This window comes from Lipophrys pholis (assembly GCF_963383615.2).
Source record: "Lipophrys pholis genome assembly, chromosome: 18".
NCBI classification, from domain to species: Eukaryota; Metazoa; Chordata; class Actinopteri; order Blenniiformes; family Blenniidae; genus Lipophrys; species Lipophrys pholis.
The window spans coordinates 9880941-9899758 of record NC_137646.1 but is presented as its reverse complement, the minus strand read 5'-3'; the positions used below and the strand labels follow the sequence as shown (position 1 = coordinate 9899758).

Genomic DNA, 18818 nt, shown 5'->3' with positions numbered 1-18818 from the left:
AACACACCTGAATGAAGAAGAAGCTGGAAAACATGTGAGAGGGTGGGTTAGGGAGGAGTATCACAGCACGTTTTCCTCCAGGAAAAGAGGAGTTAGCACTCTGCAGGGATAGATCTTAATTTTTTTTCACACTAGTCAAGCAGACGAGTGAGCCATGGGTTGCACTCGTCCTGCACCCATTGAAATATATTTTGTTAAAAAAAAACAGTTTCATGTTATATTAAAATCATGATCATAGAAATAACAATTGATTTTTTTTAAATGCTAGATTTTGTTTGCGGGTACATCATCTTAAGAGTTTTCTTCCCTCATGGTACATGGCAAAAAACTAGAAAAACGGCTACGAATTTAGTCACCCCCTGCCTGTAATGCCTGTTCGCTACAATATATTCATTCAAGTTATTTTTGGATAGATTATTTTCTTGGATCTAGTAACATGGTGAGTCAGGTTGTACAGTCAACAATAGCTAATATTGTAATGTCAGACCATGCACCTGTGGAGTTATTTTTTAACCCTTTTCAGAATCTAGAAAAATCACAGAGGTGGCGCTTTAATAATTGTTTGCTTAACAAAAAAAAACATTGCAACTTTATTAGAGCAGCAATGGCAGACTATTGGGAACATAATGAAGGCTCCATAGAAAACCAAGGTATAATGTGGGACGCTTTTAAATCTTTTTTAAGGGGCCGTATCATTCAGAAATGCTCTCAGATTAAGAAATCAGAAAGTCACTGAATGCTTCAATTGGACCAAGAGATTAAAAATCTGGAAATGCAATATATACAGCCAAAACAATCTGGGATATGAAGTAAACTTATCAACTTAGAATGTGAACTAAATGACATACTCAATAGGAAAACAGAACATGCCTTATTCTGCACCAGACAAAAATACTACGAACAGGGTGAGAAAACGGGTAAGGTATTCGCTCATAGAGCTAAACAAATGGGATCTCAGAACATCATTCCCTCAATCTTTGATTCGGACAACATTCTTATTACAGATAAAAAGTTTATAAACACAGTTTTTAGTTCATTTTATCAAGAATTGTACACCTCTCGGAGCGATTTTGATGGCAATAAACTAGACAGTTTCTTTTCCACAGTAACTATGCCAATGTTATCGCAAAATGATAAATGCTATCTGTAGTCTCAAAAAGGGGAAGGCCCCGGGGAATGATAGATTCTCAACTGACTTTTAAAGGGAATTTATAGAAGATCTCACTCCACGACTGCTGACTGTTTAGCATGATGCCTTTCAAAGGGGTAGGCTGCCTGAAAGCATGAGGTCGGCAGTTAAAACACTCCTACATAAAAACGGAAGAGACCCTCAGCACTGTGCTAATTATGGTCCAGTTTCCCTTATTAATGTTGATGAAAAAATTCTTGCCAAAGTCCAAGCATTAAGACTGGAAGAGGTGGCCCCCCGACTTATACATCGTGACCAGGTGAGGTTTATTTAGGGCAGGAACTCAGCAGTGTTGGGATTTATGGTTGGTTATTAGCATTAAATTACTATAAGTAATAGATTACTGAAAGTAAGAAATCACTGGAAGTAATTTATGAAAAACTGAAATTATTAATGGAAGTAAACGGTCATTTACTCATTAACAACTCCTAAAGTAATTGAGTAATTACTTAAAAGTTGAGAAATTATCAAAACTAATTTATTGATGAAAAGTTATTAATTTGAATACATTTGTTATTTATCTATTAATAATAAATTGGGGCACCACCAGATAAACTGGAAATAGCTAATACCAAAATATCAGTCTCGTTGTAAAAAGTTTATTTAAGTTAGTTAATATTTCTATGTAAAAATACAACAATCTTAAATAAAAGGGAAGGTGTGAGATCCGGGCACAGACTGTTACAAACCAGTGAATTGTCAACAATAAATACACAATAATCACCAAGAATCGTTCAATTCAGGTAACAGGCGTTCATTAACAAAAATGTATTAATTCATAAATAATTCATTTCATAAATCAACACATCCAAGTAGCAAACGACATCTAACACGAAGATCTAATCTAGTAAACAGCAAACACTATGTACAAAGAGTGTGTGTGTGTGTGTGTGTGTGTGTGTGTGTGTGTGTGTGTGTGTGTGTGTGTGTGGGGGGGGGGGGGGGGGGGGGGGATCTGGAGTGATGAGGGTGATGGGTGTAATGACCACGAACGTCCACAAGGTGGAGGTAAACGTTGGCGGGTCAGTGTGGTGACCGTGATGATCACTAGGGGTGTGCGGCGGCACGCAGAGTGAGAGTGCAGTAAATTGATTCATCCACCAGGTGGAACTAACTGTGGCTGTGTGTGTGAGCTTATCTTGATCAGATAAGACGAGTGCAGGGGCTGCGCAGACTTGGGTTAGTGGAAGACGGGAGAGATGAGAAAGACAGAGAATTCTGGCGAGGCTCAGTTCTGAACCCTGGTTCCTCCACACAGAGATCCCAGTGGGCCTGTAGCTCACTTGGACCTCTGGTTTTGAGGTGGAAAACCCGAGTCCCGGACTTGGTTGGTGCGGTGAACGCAAACATATGGGACGCTGTGGCCTTATCAGCGACACATTGAAACACATTGCATGTTAGCTTTACGCTAATCTAAGAATTTCTGCCCAGACAAAAGCTCTCTTACTGTCCGGTGGTCGGATTGAGAAGCAAGGACAGTTGGTAGGAAAGGAGTTTCACCAAGCTTGAATTTCAGACCCCTGTGGTGTCCAGGTCGGGTTCGACCATTTCTATTGGCCACCAACCTGGGGGTTGGAGACTTCCTGGGGTCTTTGGCCTTGCTCCCTGCTGTTTTATGGCCTGTTCATTGACCCTGTTTCTCCTCTGTCAGTGAACCTTCTGGAGGAGTTCAATGGAATCTCAAGGCCCAACAGCAGACAATCTCCGCAGATTGCTGCATGTTATATGGAAAGTTAGAAATAGTGATTCTCCTTTTACTGCTTTTTCCTTAGGCACAGAAAAGGTGTTTGACAAAGTGGAATATCCCTTTCTGTCTAGTGTGCTGGCAAGATTTGGATTTGGACTCACATTTATGAAATGGTTGAAGTTAATGTACACTGATCCTACTGCCACAGTGTTGACCAATGGGATTATGTCCTCTCAAATGAATCTTAATTAAGGTGTCAGACAGGGTTCACCTTTATCTCCCTTGTTATTTGCTCTGTTTCTTGAACCACTGGCCATAGCTGTATGAGATAACTACAATATACAAGGGCTACAGGCAGGTACAGAAGAACATAAATTGCTTTTGTATGCCGATGACATTTTAGTAATATCTAGTAATCCAGAGATTGCAGTTCCTGAAATCTGGGTACACAGTGAACTGGTTTAAATCTGAGGCAATGCCTCTGTTCAAATTATGTCCTCCTCACATCAGGAAGAACTGGAAGTTTAGATGAAAGCCTGATGGCTTAATATATTTGGGCATCCACTTGACATTGGGTTTAGATACAATAATGGAAATGAACATATTGCCAATAATACTGAAAACTGAAACTCTTTTACAAAACTGGATGGACTGAACCTCTCCCTGATGGGCAGAATCAACTTGGTTAAAATGATTTTAACTCCGAAGATCAATTACATTATCTCTATTCTGTCCCCACTACTTAAAAAATATAATCGTTTGATAGAAAAATTTATATGAGCTCGCTCTCAAGCCCAAACCAGGAGTCCCTCCAGCGTGCAAGGGAGAAACTTCACTGTGGACGTTGCTGTGTTCACTCGCATCAAGCACAAAGTCTGAGCTGCTGAGATGAGACATAGCTTCTAGTTTTCTGCCTGTCTGCATTTAACAACGAGATGCACATATTCAACACTCCAGAAACAGCCGAAAAATACTACGAGGAAAAGATTGCTCTCGCTCGTTCACCGGAGGCGGGCCCTGCTTCAGATGGCTCCATTTTTTCTGGGTCTCATCATCTCTCTGCTCAGGTTCTGACAGGCCCTGTCAGCTGGGCAGATATCTGTGGACTTGTTTTGTGTGAATGACACCGCAGCCTTCTGCTGCCGGGCGAGTCAAACACAAACTGTTCCGTATGATGTTTGGGACTGTGGCAGCTGTATGTGCTTTAACTGCGATGCAGTGGGTCAAGGTTTGTTTGTTTATTTTCTTTTCTTTAGCCTGACTCGATCATTTAAACTGCCTGCCTTTCCGAACTGTTTGAGGTGCCACCAAATATTGCTTCTCTAACCTGTTTATGTACTGTAGTTTTGCTAATGCAAATTTATACATATGAGTGCTGGTCTAGTGCACAGTTTAAATGCATAGTGATAGTTTAGATTTTTGGTGCTTTTTCAGATTGTTATTGGAGTGAATCATATTTCTGTGACTGTCTCAGGTATGCATTTGTCTAATCAAAATTTGCTTGGTCCACTGGCTATTAAGAAGGCTTATTTATAGGGATGCACCGATACCGGGATCGGGTATCGGTTCGATACCTGGCATGAGTATTCGTACTGGGACTCATAAAATTGCCACCGATACCACGACCCAAATACCACTTTACTGCAGCTCTCAGTTTACACCACTTCAAAGCGCTGACGGGCTGTGAGGAGTGCACAGCTTGCTTAAAGCCATTAAAAAAATTTAAACAGCTCTGACCAAGCTGTTGCTCTATTTTTGCAGCCGTCTTTTTCGAACATTGACCGTTCAAATGATTGCTGGACGGTTTTCTGCCTAAAACAGGGCACTGAAATGGAGCTGCCGCTACTTAACCTGGCTTTAGCAGCCAAAATACTGCCTGTGTTCAGTCTGTTCCACCGAGTGCCCCTATCGGAGGACGTGCTCATGAGAACCCGACCCAGTGCAGGACTCTACTGTGAGCTTGGGGGGTCTTGCTCTGGGACCCCCAGTGCCAATGTGAAAGGAAACCGGAGCACACAGGGAGAACATGCAAACTCCAGAAAGACTGGATTTGAACCCACAACCTTCTTGCTGTGAGGCGAGAGCGCTAACCACTGTCCACCGTACGCCCAATGAATTTGTGTGTACGCATTCCCATCTCTGCCTGCCTAAATTCCGAAGTGTCCTTGGGCAAGACACTGTACCCCAAACTGCCAGGGTAAGTGCAGCGTGAGAGTGAGTGGTTGCTTGTGGTCTGAGGGGCCGATGGCACAGTTTGGCAGCCCCTTTTTCTTCAGTCTGCCCCAGGGCAACTGTGGCTACATGCGTAGTTTACCACCATCTAGTATGGAGTGAATGAATATTGCAATGTAAAGCATCTTGAGTGTCCTGAAAAGCACTGTATAAAACCAATGCATTATTATTATTTCTTTTGTACATCCTGATGATTCGTGACGTAAGTGGCTGCCGATGTGAGCTAGATTCTTTTCTACTCAAAGTGCTTAAAAAGAGAAAGAATCAAGCAACCGACAATGGATATCAGTTGCAGTAATGATTATTGAAAGAGCCACTGTGAACATGAATAGTGTTGCCATGCCAGGCCAATAATAATGGAATGTGACCATCTGTTTGCAAAATCCATGTTAAGTTGTGACCTGAGTTATAGCCTCGCCCCTTTGTGACATCTCAAGACCCTGATGTTGCCATCTGAGTATTATCAGTAACTATTATCAGTAACTCTGAAATGCTGCAGCAGCTGAATGACACGCACGGTCTCACATTGTCATCAAACAAGGATATACAATCACAGAATTTAATATACTTTAAAACTTTATTATACGCTTAACAGGCGTTTGCCAGGACAGCTATGAACCTCTGTCGGGGTTCCAACATCTGCTGTTGCTAGCAGTAACAACTGACGCTAAAGGAGCTCGGTCACCAGTTAAAATGGTCACCAGTTAATATGGAATACCGGGCCCGGTAGGGGAGTTTCATTTGAGTCTGAGCAATCAACGACAGAACACCTTCTACAAACAGGTGGCCCTTTGGGCTATAAACGTGCTTCAAAATGGCTCGGCGTCCATGTTTCATCCGTATTAAGCCTTGACAGAATGTGAAAAACATAACAGACCTTCCTCAGAACGCGAGAAACATGAAGGGTCCCTCCAGAACGTGACATCCCTTGAGGGAACGTGTTTGCACGACGACCCTCAAAACTGCGTGATGAACCGTAGTGCGCCTTGGAGCCTCCGGGACTCAGCAGCCACTTTCCCCCCACGGTCCGTCACGGATGCCTGTCAAGACTAGAATACAAAAAAAAAAATTGGCCACAATCCCACTAGACACTACGTTTTGGGCGAATGTGGCTGCCCGGAACAGCGTAAACCTAGCTTAAGCTGCCTGACTAATATAGTTACACTGTGATTTGACATCTGCATATACATCTCTGGAAAAAATTAAGAGACCACTGCAAAATTATCAGTTTCTCTGATTTTGCTACTTATAGGTATGTGTTTGAGTAAAATGAACATTTTTGTTTCATTCTATAAACTACTGACAACATTTCTCCCAAATTCCAAATAAAAATATTGCAGAAAATGACAAATAGTCAAAATAACAAAAAAGATGCAATGGCGATTACGTCATCTTTTTTTCCCACAGATGATCGTCTTTGCCGTCCACAACCTGGGGGATTGGACACCATGAGCCAGGGTTTTAGAATTTACTCACTCTGGGACATCTCTTCAAAAAAAAAAAAACAGTTTCACACTTCTAAAACACCGCCTCGTCTGGATGATAGGTCAAAAACAGCTCGTTTAGGTTAACCGGCTTGCTCGTGTGGACGGTCCACCCCCCCTACCTGGAGAGGGCATGCGAACCTTTTCCAAATTTATTTCTGTATTTTTTTTTTTTAAATCATTCAAAAAATAATAATATTTTTCACCTTGTCCTGTGTGTATAGTGTGTGGAATTTGTATGTTTTTGCACAATAGTTTCTTTGCATAAATTGAAAAAAAAAAGATATCTTTAAAAAAAAAAACAAATGTTGTCAGGTGTTTTACTTTTACATGTGGACACTTGAGATGTGACAGGAGCTTGGTAGGTCCCTTCAGAAAACTACCAGACCAAGTCCTCCATCAGATGATCTGGTCATCCATCAGAGTTATAGAGCCTCATGATGAGCTGCAAAATGTAAAAGTTTATTCAACACTCAAAAAGAATTAGTCACATAAAAAAATAAATCTATGGCTGTGTCATGGTTTATGTTTCTATGTTTTTAAATCATACCAAACTCGAAGCTATTTTTAAGTGTACACTGTAATTTTTATTTTATTTGACCTTGTCATTGTACTCACTTTCTAAAATGTCTAAAATGAAAATCTCTCCCTATGTGAAGGTCTTATTTTTAGGCCCCCTCATGCAGCTGGCCATGGACTGTCCCTGGAGCTTCGTCGATGGGATCCGGGTGGTCTTTGGTGAGCTGGAGCAGGTTGGACGTGCGCTTGTCTTGTGTTATAACAGCAGTCCTTTCACGTGGATGCTGCTTGTGGCCTCCTGCCTGTGTGTGGGGCCAGACTCCAGAAACATTTTAAACGTGAGCTGCAGATCAGGACGTTACCTCCCCCTCTGTCCCATCGCAGACCCGTGGTTCTGGATGCTGTGTGCCAGTGACATGCGCTGGCTGAGGAACCAGGTGGTGGCGCCGCTGACCGAGGAACTGGTGTTTAGGGCCTGCATGCTGCCCATGCTGGTGCCTTGCACAGGACCCTTCACTGCCGTCTTCACCTGTCCCCTCTTCTTTGGAGTGGGTGAGAACTTTTAACAAATGTTTCCTTGGCAAACATCCGCAATGCAGATGCATGAAATATTATTGTTTGTGTTTGTCTACCAGCTCACTTCCACCACGTGATTGAACTGCTGAGGTTCAGGCAGGGGACACTTTCAGGGATCTTCCTCTCTGCAGGTGACCACCGCTGTTCCATCTTGTCCCAGAACTTCGTCACACAGTGAAGCTGATGAGAGATGACTTTGTTTTCTCCTGGTTTGTCTCAGTGTTTCAGTTCTCTTACACAGCAGTGTTTGGAGCTTACACCGCATTCATCTTCATCAGAACAGGTGAGTGCTACCTACAACCTCACTTTTAATGCACCATGTGATCATTAAAGCTGTAAAACTGAAGGGTAATGTCATTGTGTCCATCTGCTTCAGATTCCACTGCAGAAATCCATTTAATTGTGGCTCAGATGCACATCAGAGCACTTAAAAACTAAGTAATCAGCCATGAAGCTCATGATTGAGCTCAGGTGCATCCTGTTTTCACTGATCATCCTTGAGATGTTTCTGCAGCTTAATTGGAGTCCACCTGTGGTAAATTCAGTTGATTGGACATGATTTGGAAGGGCACACACCTTCTATATAAGTTGACAGTCACGGCAGAGCACAAACCAAGCATGAAGTCAAAGGAGTTGTCTGTAGACCTCCGAGATAGGATTGTCTCGAGGAACAAAACTGAAGAAGGTGGCAGAAAAATTTCTGCTGCTTTAGTGGTCCCAATGAGCACCGTGGCCTCCATCATCCCTAAGTGGAAAAAGTTTGAAACCACCAGGGCTCTTCCTAGAGCTGGCCTGCCATCTAAACGGGGCCTTCGTGAGGGGGGGTGACCAGGAATCCAATGATCACTCTTTCAGAGCTCCAGAGTTCCTCTGTGGAGAGAGGAGAACCTTCCAGGACAACCATCTTTGCAACAATCCACTAATAAGGCCTGTATGTTAGAGTGGCCAGACAGAAGCCACTCTTTAATAAAAGGCATGTGCCTTTTATTAAAGAGTGGCTTCTGTCTGGCCACAGGAACCTTTTGGCGGGGCTGTCACATGACCGCCCCGCCAAAAGGTTCCTGAAGGACTTTAAGACCATGAGAAACAAAATTCTCTGATCTGATGAGACAAAGATTGAAGTCTTTTGTGTGAATGCCAGGCATCACGTTAGGAGGAAACCAGGCACCACTCATCACCAGGGAAATACCATACATGCAGTGAAGCATGGTGGTAGAATCCTGCTGTCAATCTGCTTCCATCTCTAGAGTGACTCCGAACACTAAAAAAAAAAGCCCACTGAGCCTTTTCACAAGTCCCTGTTTAAATATTAAATTGATACATTTAATGAACAGATAAAACTATTTTATTTGTTTCGTCTTCGCTGTGGTCGCCACCAGATCTGCGTGTCCTTCTCTCTCCGACAATCTGCCACACGCTGGCCGTCACAACCATTGGGGCTGTTTTGGTGTCCAGCAGTGTGCTCTGGTGCTTTATTTGGCGCACGCCAATTTCAGCTTTTTGGCGCATGTACATTTTTAGTAGGAATACTACGCAATGTTTTATAGACGAGGCTGTAATTGCTTCCAAAGGTGCATTGACAAAGTATTGCGCAAAGGCTGTGAATACTTATGTACATGTGATTTCTCTGCTTTTTTTTTTTTTATAAATTTGCAAAAATCTCCCCAAAAAACCTTTTTCATGCTGTCATTATGGGATGTTGTGTGTAGAATTTTGAGGGGGAAAAAATGTATCTGATTAGAATAAAGCTGTAACATAACAAAATGTGGAAAAAGTGAAACGCTCTGATTACTTTCTGGATGCACTGTAAATGCCCCACCTGTCGGGTTAAACAGAGTTCTGTCTTTGTGTGATTTCCCCCTGTGGTTGCAGGTCACCTGGTGGGTCCGGTCCTCTGCCACTCCTTCTGTAACTACATGGGCTTCCCAGCCATTAGCACAGCCTTGGAGCACCCACACCGCCTCATCGTGCTCTCCTCCTACCTACTGGGGGTGCTCCTCTTCCTCCTCTGCCTCTTTCCCTTCACTGACCCCTCCTACTACGGTGTCCTCACCCCAGTCTGCACCCTCGCCTCCTCCCCCAGCTCCCTCTGCCTCACCTGATCCTCCCCACACATTTTGTCTTTTCAAAGTTAGAGTTCAGGTCAGGCCAGTCTGGCCTCACAGCGCTGAGAGCCATGTTGTGAGGTGAGGAACACTGTAGCCATTTTCTAAGGTCTGTGGACCCCTCGTATGTCCCACTGATCGATTAAGACTCTTCTGAGAGTTTGTGTGTTTGAGGATTTGACCTCGGGTTCACTGGTTCCAACGATACAATGTGATATGTGGCTTTATGAAGGTTTGGTAAGATAAGCGAATAAAAAAATCTGCTTATGGTTTGTGAAACTCTCCAGAGCATCTTATTCCAAAAGAAATGGATGCAATAGAGCAAGTCAAAACTAATTAAATGAAAAAAAATTCAAAAGGTGTTGGGGTAGTCATGAGTACAGTGGAGTACAGGTTATAGAATCATCCATATTTCAGGTGCTTTCAATCTTGTTTTTGTGGAAATGTTTTGGTTTTTTGGTAGTTTTCTTTAAACACATCAGCAGCAACAGACAATGGAGATTTGATTAAACCTCATGTGCATGATATTCTGGGGTGTTCATGCTACTGCAAACTTGGAAAGGTCCAAGTTGAGGAAAGTCCCACTTGGCATTTGGAAGCATTAACATGACAAGAAAAGCTCCACATACTTACAAGACATTGTCATTCCCTTATACAAGCTAACACAGGTAAAATAAAGCTGTAAACTCTATCATTGATGGATTTGCTTCAAGGCGCACAGAAATACTTTAGTTATGTTTCAAGTTAGCTGGCTATAACAAATCTGGTTGGTGTCAGCTTAACAAGGATACAGTTTGATTATAGTGGGCTTCATTAGGCCAATTCTCAGTTTGATGGAGTATTGGTTTGCATGGTTTTTAGTGTTGGAACCACAATGAATGACTTGCTCCCTCATGTCTGAAAAGCTGGTTTTGTGCAATCTCTCAGCTTTGTTTTTTGGGGGGGCCTGTAAGCTTTTTTCTTTTCGCTGTAATACAGTTTCATGCTATGGGAGGGCGACACACACTGACTTCTACGTCACAGTTTATATACAGATTAAGCAATCAGGTTGCCTAAAACCCGTTTTGCTACTAGACTTACTCTTTTTTTTTTTTTTATTGTATTGAGAGATGAAACTGCAAACTTTGAGAGGTTCTGGTTTGCTGTGTGGCTTCGAGACATTTGCTTTTACCACTTAAGCAGTCTTGTAGCATTTTATCTTATCGATCTGTTCACACACTGTCATGCAAGCTGTTTGCTCAATGCTTGGAGTTCAGTGTCTTGGTCAAATTACTAAACTGGTAAACTGAAGAAAACCTGCACCAGCAACTGAGTTTTGCAGCAGTTTAGAATGGCTGTTCAGGCTATCAATATCAAAGACATTTTTTTTTGTATTAGCTATGAGAGTTGACCATGTTTCACAAAGGCAGATGTTGACTATCACTGTTATTCATAGCTGAAAACTTTAAAGCATTTAAAGGATCATGATGTTTTTTTTTTTATAACAAACCTAAAAGTAATATCACAACTGTCAGCTTATCACTGTTGTAATTGTTGTTGTTGCACATTGAAAAACAAATTGGTGCAGTGAGTTATTTTGCCTCTTTTCTTGCAGTCAGTCCTAAAACAGAAGAAACGGAATAAACACAAGTTTACAGTTTACTTTAGCTCTTCATCAACAGAAAAGGCATCGCCTGTTGTTGCTTCTTTGAGATAGCAGTGTATTACTTTAAGCACATGGCTGCCTTACGTCCAGCAAATCATGAAGAAATAAACAGGAAGTGACAAACAAAATGTAACCAAACAGGAAGTTAGGTTCAGAAGACTAAAAATGTATTTTACAAACAAATTTAAGTTTGAAACAAACAACGTAGATACAATGTGTATCAAAATACAATAAAATAAACATTCTGTATCAATTTAGAGAACTCCTTTAAAGATGGCACACTCCTTGGCTGCTCTATATAAGGCCATTGTGAAATTTGGGGAATACAAAGAGATTGATGTACTTCTGTGATCTGTACTTCTTTGTCCATTCCCAGCTCCTTGCATGCACCAGTGACGATGAGCATCCAGAAGCATCCATTGACTCAGTCACTTCAATGTGAACTGCTCTTGAACGGAACTGTCCCATAGTGTACTTCAAGAATTTCACACAAGTGTCAGAGGTCCAACAACATTGTATTCAAAGGCCCGTTTCCACCGCACAAAAAGTGCAGGCATGGAACGACGCGGTACGGCGCACTAGGGCAAAGCATACCCAGAGCCAAATCTGGTGCACGTTTCCGCCGCAGAAAGTACTGTTAAAATGTAGGCGAGGTTTAGAGCTCCGCAGATATGTGGCGTTGCAACAGTTATCTCAGCCGGGGGTGGCAGATCTGGACCTTATGAATCCTCCGTTGTTTTCATTTTCCGCTTTGCACTAGTTGTTTTGTTAACGCTTTTTTTTTGCAGCCACAGAGCTGCAGCCGCAACTTCCATGTTGGTTCTGAGAGAGCGAACGCCGGCCGGCCCCTGTGACGTGTCTAGTGAAGTGCATCGGAGCGGCAACACAAAGACGGTCGTCTCCAGTCCCGCGGCGCGACACGCAGCGTCACAGCTGTCACTTCCACGTTCGGGCCGAGAGCTCTGACGCATTGCGAGGACAGACACTGGGGCTCGGTGGCCGGTGCTGCAATGGCTCCGAGCGAACTCGGTAGTGCACCGGAGCTGCTCCGAGCTGGCCGACCGACATCCGCGGCTGCCTCCGAGCTCCGATCCCAGTTCGGTTATGGCTGGAACGCCTGCTCCCGAGTCTCGGTTTTGGTTCCTGCCTCGCGTCTGCTCTTTGGGACCAACGTGAAAGTAGCACCGGGAAAAAAAGTCTGAACGTCCCTCTATGGAGAACAGGCGTTTCCTGTGTTTGTACAATGAGCTATGTCAGACCACATCTACTCCACGCCACTCCCTGGGAGAAGGTCAGTGTTGCCAAATTGGGCAGGTTTCTACCAAAATGGGCTTTTTGGGGGGCCTGTTTGTGTTGTAGTTTTTCCTTTGTTTATTTAGTGCTTACGACATGTTCTTTATTAAACATGAGTTTCTACTGAGGATGAGATTTGACCTGGTTTTTATTGAGGTGGGTGCATTTTAAGTTGTTTGGGCTGGAAACAGTGTGTCAGATCTGGCAACCCTGGAGAAGACTCATCTTTCTAGTACCATGCGCTTAAGTTTACAGTGGATTTATCGCTATGGCTCATAGAAAAAGTATTTTCCAACCATACCAGTTTAAACCAGAATCTGACCCAGAAGGAGAGGCTCCTAAAGAAGTTCAGACTCCGCAGCCGCTGCAGAATGTTTCAGAATGGTTAGCTAAAAATATTGTGTGTCTGAATATGCTACTTAGTTTGGTCATATCTTTTGTTACAGTCACTGCCAAGTAGCTAACTGTAAGGGGAACTTACAGTTTTTTGTATTGTTCCAAATTTATTCAGTCCATCGGTCACCTTTGTAAGTTTTAATCTACCCGTGGGAGGGTCAAAGTAAGTATCCAGTACCAGAGAGAGTAGTTATTTCCCTGCTGTCATGAAGGGAATGTCTCTGAATAGCATGTATGAGCGTATTCGAGGGAGATGACAGACTTTCTTCACTTCTGGAGCTTCATACACAAGCTATGAGGACACACATTACTGTAGGAAAATCATTATAAAATAAATTTTGCATGACATGACTTAAAAACAACCAAACATTATGGCACACTGCATGCTCTCTGCTTGTCCTCCCCTGGTGCATCTTGTAAAAATGGACCAAAGCTCAAAGACATCAAGCCCTACATAAAAGTGAATGGAGGGCAGGTTTTCAGATGTTCAGCAGGTAGGTTAGCCATGTGCAGTTCTTCTAGCATTCAGTGCGCTTTGTGACAGGTCATGCATTTATGGATGACGTAATCATCCATAAATGCATGGCCTCTTGCCACCCAACACCCACAGTCGTGCTGTCCTGACTGCTCCGTCCATCGGGTGATCCTGGTGTTACACCTGTTTGTGGTAGTATGGAGACTTGGTTTCTTCAGGCTAAACCACTGGGTTTTCTCTACTGGTGAAAGCTGAGAATGTTTTAGTTGTCCTCAAACACAGATTAGCTCATTCTCCAAGGTTGGGAAAAATTTGTGCTAATGGCTGTTTTTCTGTTGTTTTTTTCCAACTCGTTGACTCGTAGAGCTGAGAACTCTTTTTGCAAAGGCTTGCTCTTTGTGCTGCATGTACAGAAACATTCTTTGCTTGTGCCAGTTCTTCTGCAGCTGCGTCGCGTTCTGGTTCCCTTTTGAAAAGCCGTTGTAAGGCAGTTTGGCTGCACGCGTGTAATTACTAGGCAATCGTCGGAGTGGTTCTTTGAATGGCAGGAGGAAATCCAGTTTCTAGCATCATCTTTGAAGACATTTGTAAGAACATATCTTTCACTGCTATCTTGTTCGGTTTGGTTAATCACTAAAACACAATTAAACACAGTAAAATAACCTAATCGAAGCTCTGGAAGTCATAAAAATTGTTACGTAAACATAGTGTAAAAAAATACCAGGTCCCAGAAACCCTTGAGAGACAAAGATGGGTTGTTTTTCTTCAGCTCCATACAGTTTTGACTCCCTACACATATACTAACAATACTATGTCTTGTGCAGTCAGTTATGACTCAGTTGGTAGTGCAGGTCATTGTTGGTGGTTTGATCTTTGTGTCATCTTGTTGATGTGCCAAAATGTCCCTTGGCGGGACACTGAACCCCAAGTTTGTTCCACATGATTCATGAGCAACTTACCGGTAATTAAAAGCTGTAGTAGAAGTGACGGATCATGTGAAGCACGTTAACATTATACTGTAGGTGCAAACAGACCTCTTGAGATGGCGTTGGTATGGAGCAGCTCGCTCACCAGGTCACTGACATGGTGCAGCAGTGTAAAGACTTTTAATCCTCCTCCAGCAGTATGTCAGAAACAGGCTGGTGTAATCATTTGTCACATGCTGTTATGGCTTACCAACCTTCTTCAGGCTGTGGATTGTATGAGACTCGATACAAAACAAGAATTTGAGACTTTGAAACTTTAGAGTAAAACTGGGACTTTCTTTTAAAAGTGCCTGCTTTTGTTGGTATGTTGGTGGAAGTGGATGCAAAGTTTTTTTTAAACCACAGAGTAATTCTGTTGATTTTCTGACGGGTAATATTTAGGGGCGTTTTTAAAAAAAAAAAAAAAAAAAGTAAAAGTTGTTCCTCTGCTCATCCTTTCTCAAACTGTGAAGAGGTGAACGACTTGGTCTCCTGCAATAATTGACGGGAGGTTTGGATTCATTGAGGATCTTCTACATTAACAGGTTAATGTGTGTAATTGTGACGAGCCGTTTGTCTTGGCACTGTGCCAGGTTTTATGTTTCCATTCACATTTGTTGTTCCCTGAATGTGCCAGCAGAGGACAGACAGGCCCTGCAAAATTAATTTCCTTTGACTTATTGTGCAGAATTAGTCCTGATGAATGCAGCACAGAGACCCCGTGGTGACATTCCTGTGTGCTTGTGTATCCTGAACCAGTGTGGGAGTCTCTTCATCCTCCTAATATCTGCTCCCACAACTCCAGTCTGCTTTTACCTCTGACGTAATTTCTCCAGATTATCTACACACTTCAGTGCCCTACAGCAAAGAGTGGCTGGTTCACTTTATTCAGCCTGGTTTGTGAAATATGCCATAAATCAGGAAACCACATCGATAACACAAAAAAATTTGGATTTGGAATTAAGTGAAAATTGTGAGGCTTCTGTAATATAATTGTAATTATCCATCATATAACACCTGCAGGAAGGCATCTGATTGGCTCGAGGAATATTCCAGAACAAGGGGTCCTGGAAGTGATTGTGCGGCCTTGGGCTGTGAGCGAGTTTCAGATCGATAGTCTTAGTGTTTAATCAACATGAGCACCTCCATGAGCCTGAGCCGTGATAACATGATGTACCACAAATCGACATGGCTGTTAACCCGTTATGCACTGCTTTGAAATTAATGAAGCTGTGATCTCTTGTTATCTGAAGGGGTCGAGTACAGTGCTCTTTACCAACAAGAGGCTGGCAACATTTGTTTAGGTGTTTGGAAGTTTTTTGAAAACTTGCAGCAGGATCCCCAAACTCCTTTCTACAGCCACTTATGCTTGCTCATGTGGATTTGTTGGGTTTTCAGTGTAAAAGTCCCCTGAAAGGACTTTGTTGTATTCGGTGCTATATAAATAATTGTACTTGTAATTGTATTGTATATAAAGTTGAATTGAAAGTTGGGAACTGTATAAATTATAATTCACTGGAGAGTGATCAGGAGGATCAGGCTTAATGAGAGAAAATGGTACTGTGAACTTCCCTTAAGACAAAAGAACTGCCACAACATCATAGTTTATTCCCTTAAACCTACTCTTACCAATCTGCCCTCATATATCCATTAACTTTACTGCAACTATCAACCAAACCTAACTGGTGCTAAAGTGATTCAATACTGCCTCCCGATGCACATCACTGGTATGGATTAAACTTTACACCGTATTCAAAAAGTTGTGGGCCGAGGCTTGATATCAAGCTATAATCCAATGGTTAGTTTTTAAATAATATTCTTCTGCATTTTAAATAATGAAACAAGAAGCTGACTATGCATGAAACGAAGCAGCAGCAGAAGATTAAAAAATGGATGTAGTAGTCAAAAACGAATGCTTATACTTTTTAATGTGATAGATTTGAAGAAAATATGAGCTGCACGGCCATAAAACAGCAGCAATTTTTTTTCATTGGTTTATTGCAAAGCATTGATTCAGTATTTAAATATTTAGAATAAGATCTGCAAGTTCCATTTGAAGTTTTTTTTTATTCCACATTTTACACTAAAAAAGGCAAGTTTAGAAATGTACAAATTTCTCTCCACTGAGATGGCCGTGCAAACAGTGCCCCACCCCCACCCCCCAGATCATTAGAGCTTGAGACTTTTGCTTTAAAGGGAACAGGGCAGGTTAAACTGAACCAGCAGTGCCTCAGATGATTAGCATGACGCTTCAAATCTGTGTTTCAATATAGTTCACAGTCCTGTGTGGAAGCCTCCCGAATACACTCCCAACTCAAATCTTAACAGCTTGTTAAATTGGCAATAAAAAAATCATGAATCCTCTTCAGCGAGTTGGAAGGTTTCCATTTGCAGTTTAAAGGTTTTTTTTGTACTAAAGCTTGTTTATTTTCCTGGAGACTTTACACAAATTCAAGCTGTGACTTGCCACAATTATTAAAATGCAATTTTCTAAATTTGTTAATTAGAGGCTCTCCGGTACCCCCACCGGGAGCCCAGTCTGACAACCACTGTGCTGATTTAGTTTGGTTCAGATGTTTCCGTGAAGATTAGATGATTTCCGGATTCTCAGGGGCCGTCCACTTGAGAACGCCGGTTCACGTTAAAGAGCCATTTTTGGCCGATTATCCACATGAGGCGGCGTTATAGAAGCCCGACAATGTTTTTTGGGGTTTTTTTTTAAACACTGTTCCCAGAGTGGGGAAATTCTAAAACCCCAGCTCGGCTGTCAGGTGTGGACAGCAAAGACGATCATCTGTGGAAAAAAACGGATGATGTCATCACTCCCCTCATCCCCCACAGCGATCCACGATGTCATCTCTCTGCAAGGCTCGTCTGAAGACCTTGCGCACATGACCTTGCGCACATGATTGCATCCATACTGCACTCTGGGTTCACTTCCTTGCGCGTTCCGTAACGTAACAATTTTGAAAATATCTCCACTTCTGCTGCCCGGCGTTCTCCACCTTTAGTAGTTTATGTTTCACTTCAGGAGCTCTGAGCCGTCTGGCTCTTTATTTGCTATTAAATTGTGTGTTCAGACGGGGAGACGGAGGATCTCCTCACTCAAGCGCCCAGTAGCTCCGGCACAGGCGCAGTCGGCACACACAGGTCGCACAGTCACAAAATTTGGGCTGCACGTGCTTGACTGCAGTAGGGCCACAGCGGACCTTGCGCAAAGGGGCGGATGACGATTTTTATGTCACGCGTACTCCGCGCACACAGCCGTGCAAAGCATTAAGGGGCCTTAATAGCCACAACAATGGCGGACTACATGCTCCAGTTGATCTGCAGAAGCTACTGACGCGAGCTGGAGGATGAGCAGGAACATGGTCCTATATAACTCAGTTATATAAGTCTGGCATATGTACTACATGCTCTCAAGCCTCGTGTTGAGCCATGTTCATTGTGACGTGTGGACTGAATTTTCTTTGAGAACCCTTGGGAGAAACAAGATTGTTTTGGCTCGTGTGGATGTGGCCTCAGACAGACCTTCACAACTCGTTTACCTCCTGCTGAGTTCCTCAGCAGCAGAAGCAAACAACACAATTCCTGCTCTTATAATGCAGTGGTTTGTACCCTAATCTCGCAGATAATGAAAAGCTGCTTTGAGGTCCTGTTTACACGACAATGATTTCAAGTGAAAAGGGAAAACTTTTGTTGCGTTTCGGAGGTCCGTTTACAAGACAACGGTGCTCAGAGTCGTGCAACATTTTGAAAATGGCTCCCACAGTGGAACCTTTTAAAAAAGCTCAGTCTCTGTGGAAAAGGCTGTGGCTCCAACTCTCTGTATAACTAGAGGGAAATGCAACTTTTTGAAAACACTCTGGCTCCCTTTCTATTTAAACAGGCAAAAATGCAACAATTCTTATATGCTGCTACTGCACATGCATACTGACGTAGTAAATAGTTTTCTACACGTGTGAGTTAATGGACACTAACTACAATTGCGGCCTCCAGAACAGCGTGACTCCCAGTCCTTCTTCTCCTGGGACTTGGTAGTTTCAAGGTTGAAACTCATCTGTATTAGAAATCCAACTTGGTCGTCCATATGAATGTCGTGTACTTGTCATTGTTAATGTTTCCAGCGTATGGTTGTCTGCGCACATGCATGTGTGGACATTGTTTTCAAAACATTGCCGTGCGAACACAAAAGTTTTTGAAATGAAAATGCAAAACAATGCGTTTTCACTTTGTGACGTTGTTGTTTAAA

General features: G+C 42.6%; 1 protein-coding gene across 3 annotated transcripts in view; it reads left to right on the top strand.

The window, feature by feature from the left end:
* Positions 1–15032, top strand: part of rce1a (Ras converting CAAX endopeptidase 1a) — a 30240-nt gene extending 15208 nt beyond the window's left edge. The window contains exons 4-9 of one of the 3 annotated variants that reach the window (XM_080486345.1): positions 7252–7330; positions 7496–7663; positions 7747–7818; positions 7908–7970; positions 9560–9678; positions 12226–14306. In XM_080486345.1, coding sequence (XP_080342471.1) covers positions 7252–7330; positions 7496–7663; positions 7747–7818; positions 7908–7970; positions 9560–9678; positions 12226–12291 — 567 coding nt within the window. In that variant the 3' untranslated portion in view covers positions 12292–14306. Of the gene's footprint in view, positions 1–7251; positions 7331–7495; positions 7664–7746; positions 7819–7907; positions 7975–9559; positions 11362–12225 lie in introns of those variants that run through there. The other 2 variants (XM_080486346.1, XM_080486344.1) reach the window with 2 other exon arrangements.
* The last annotated feature ends 3786 nt before the right edge of the window (positions 15033–18818 follow it).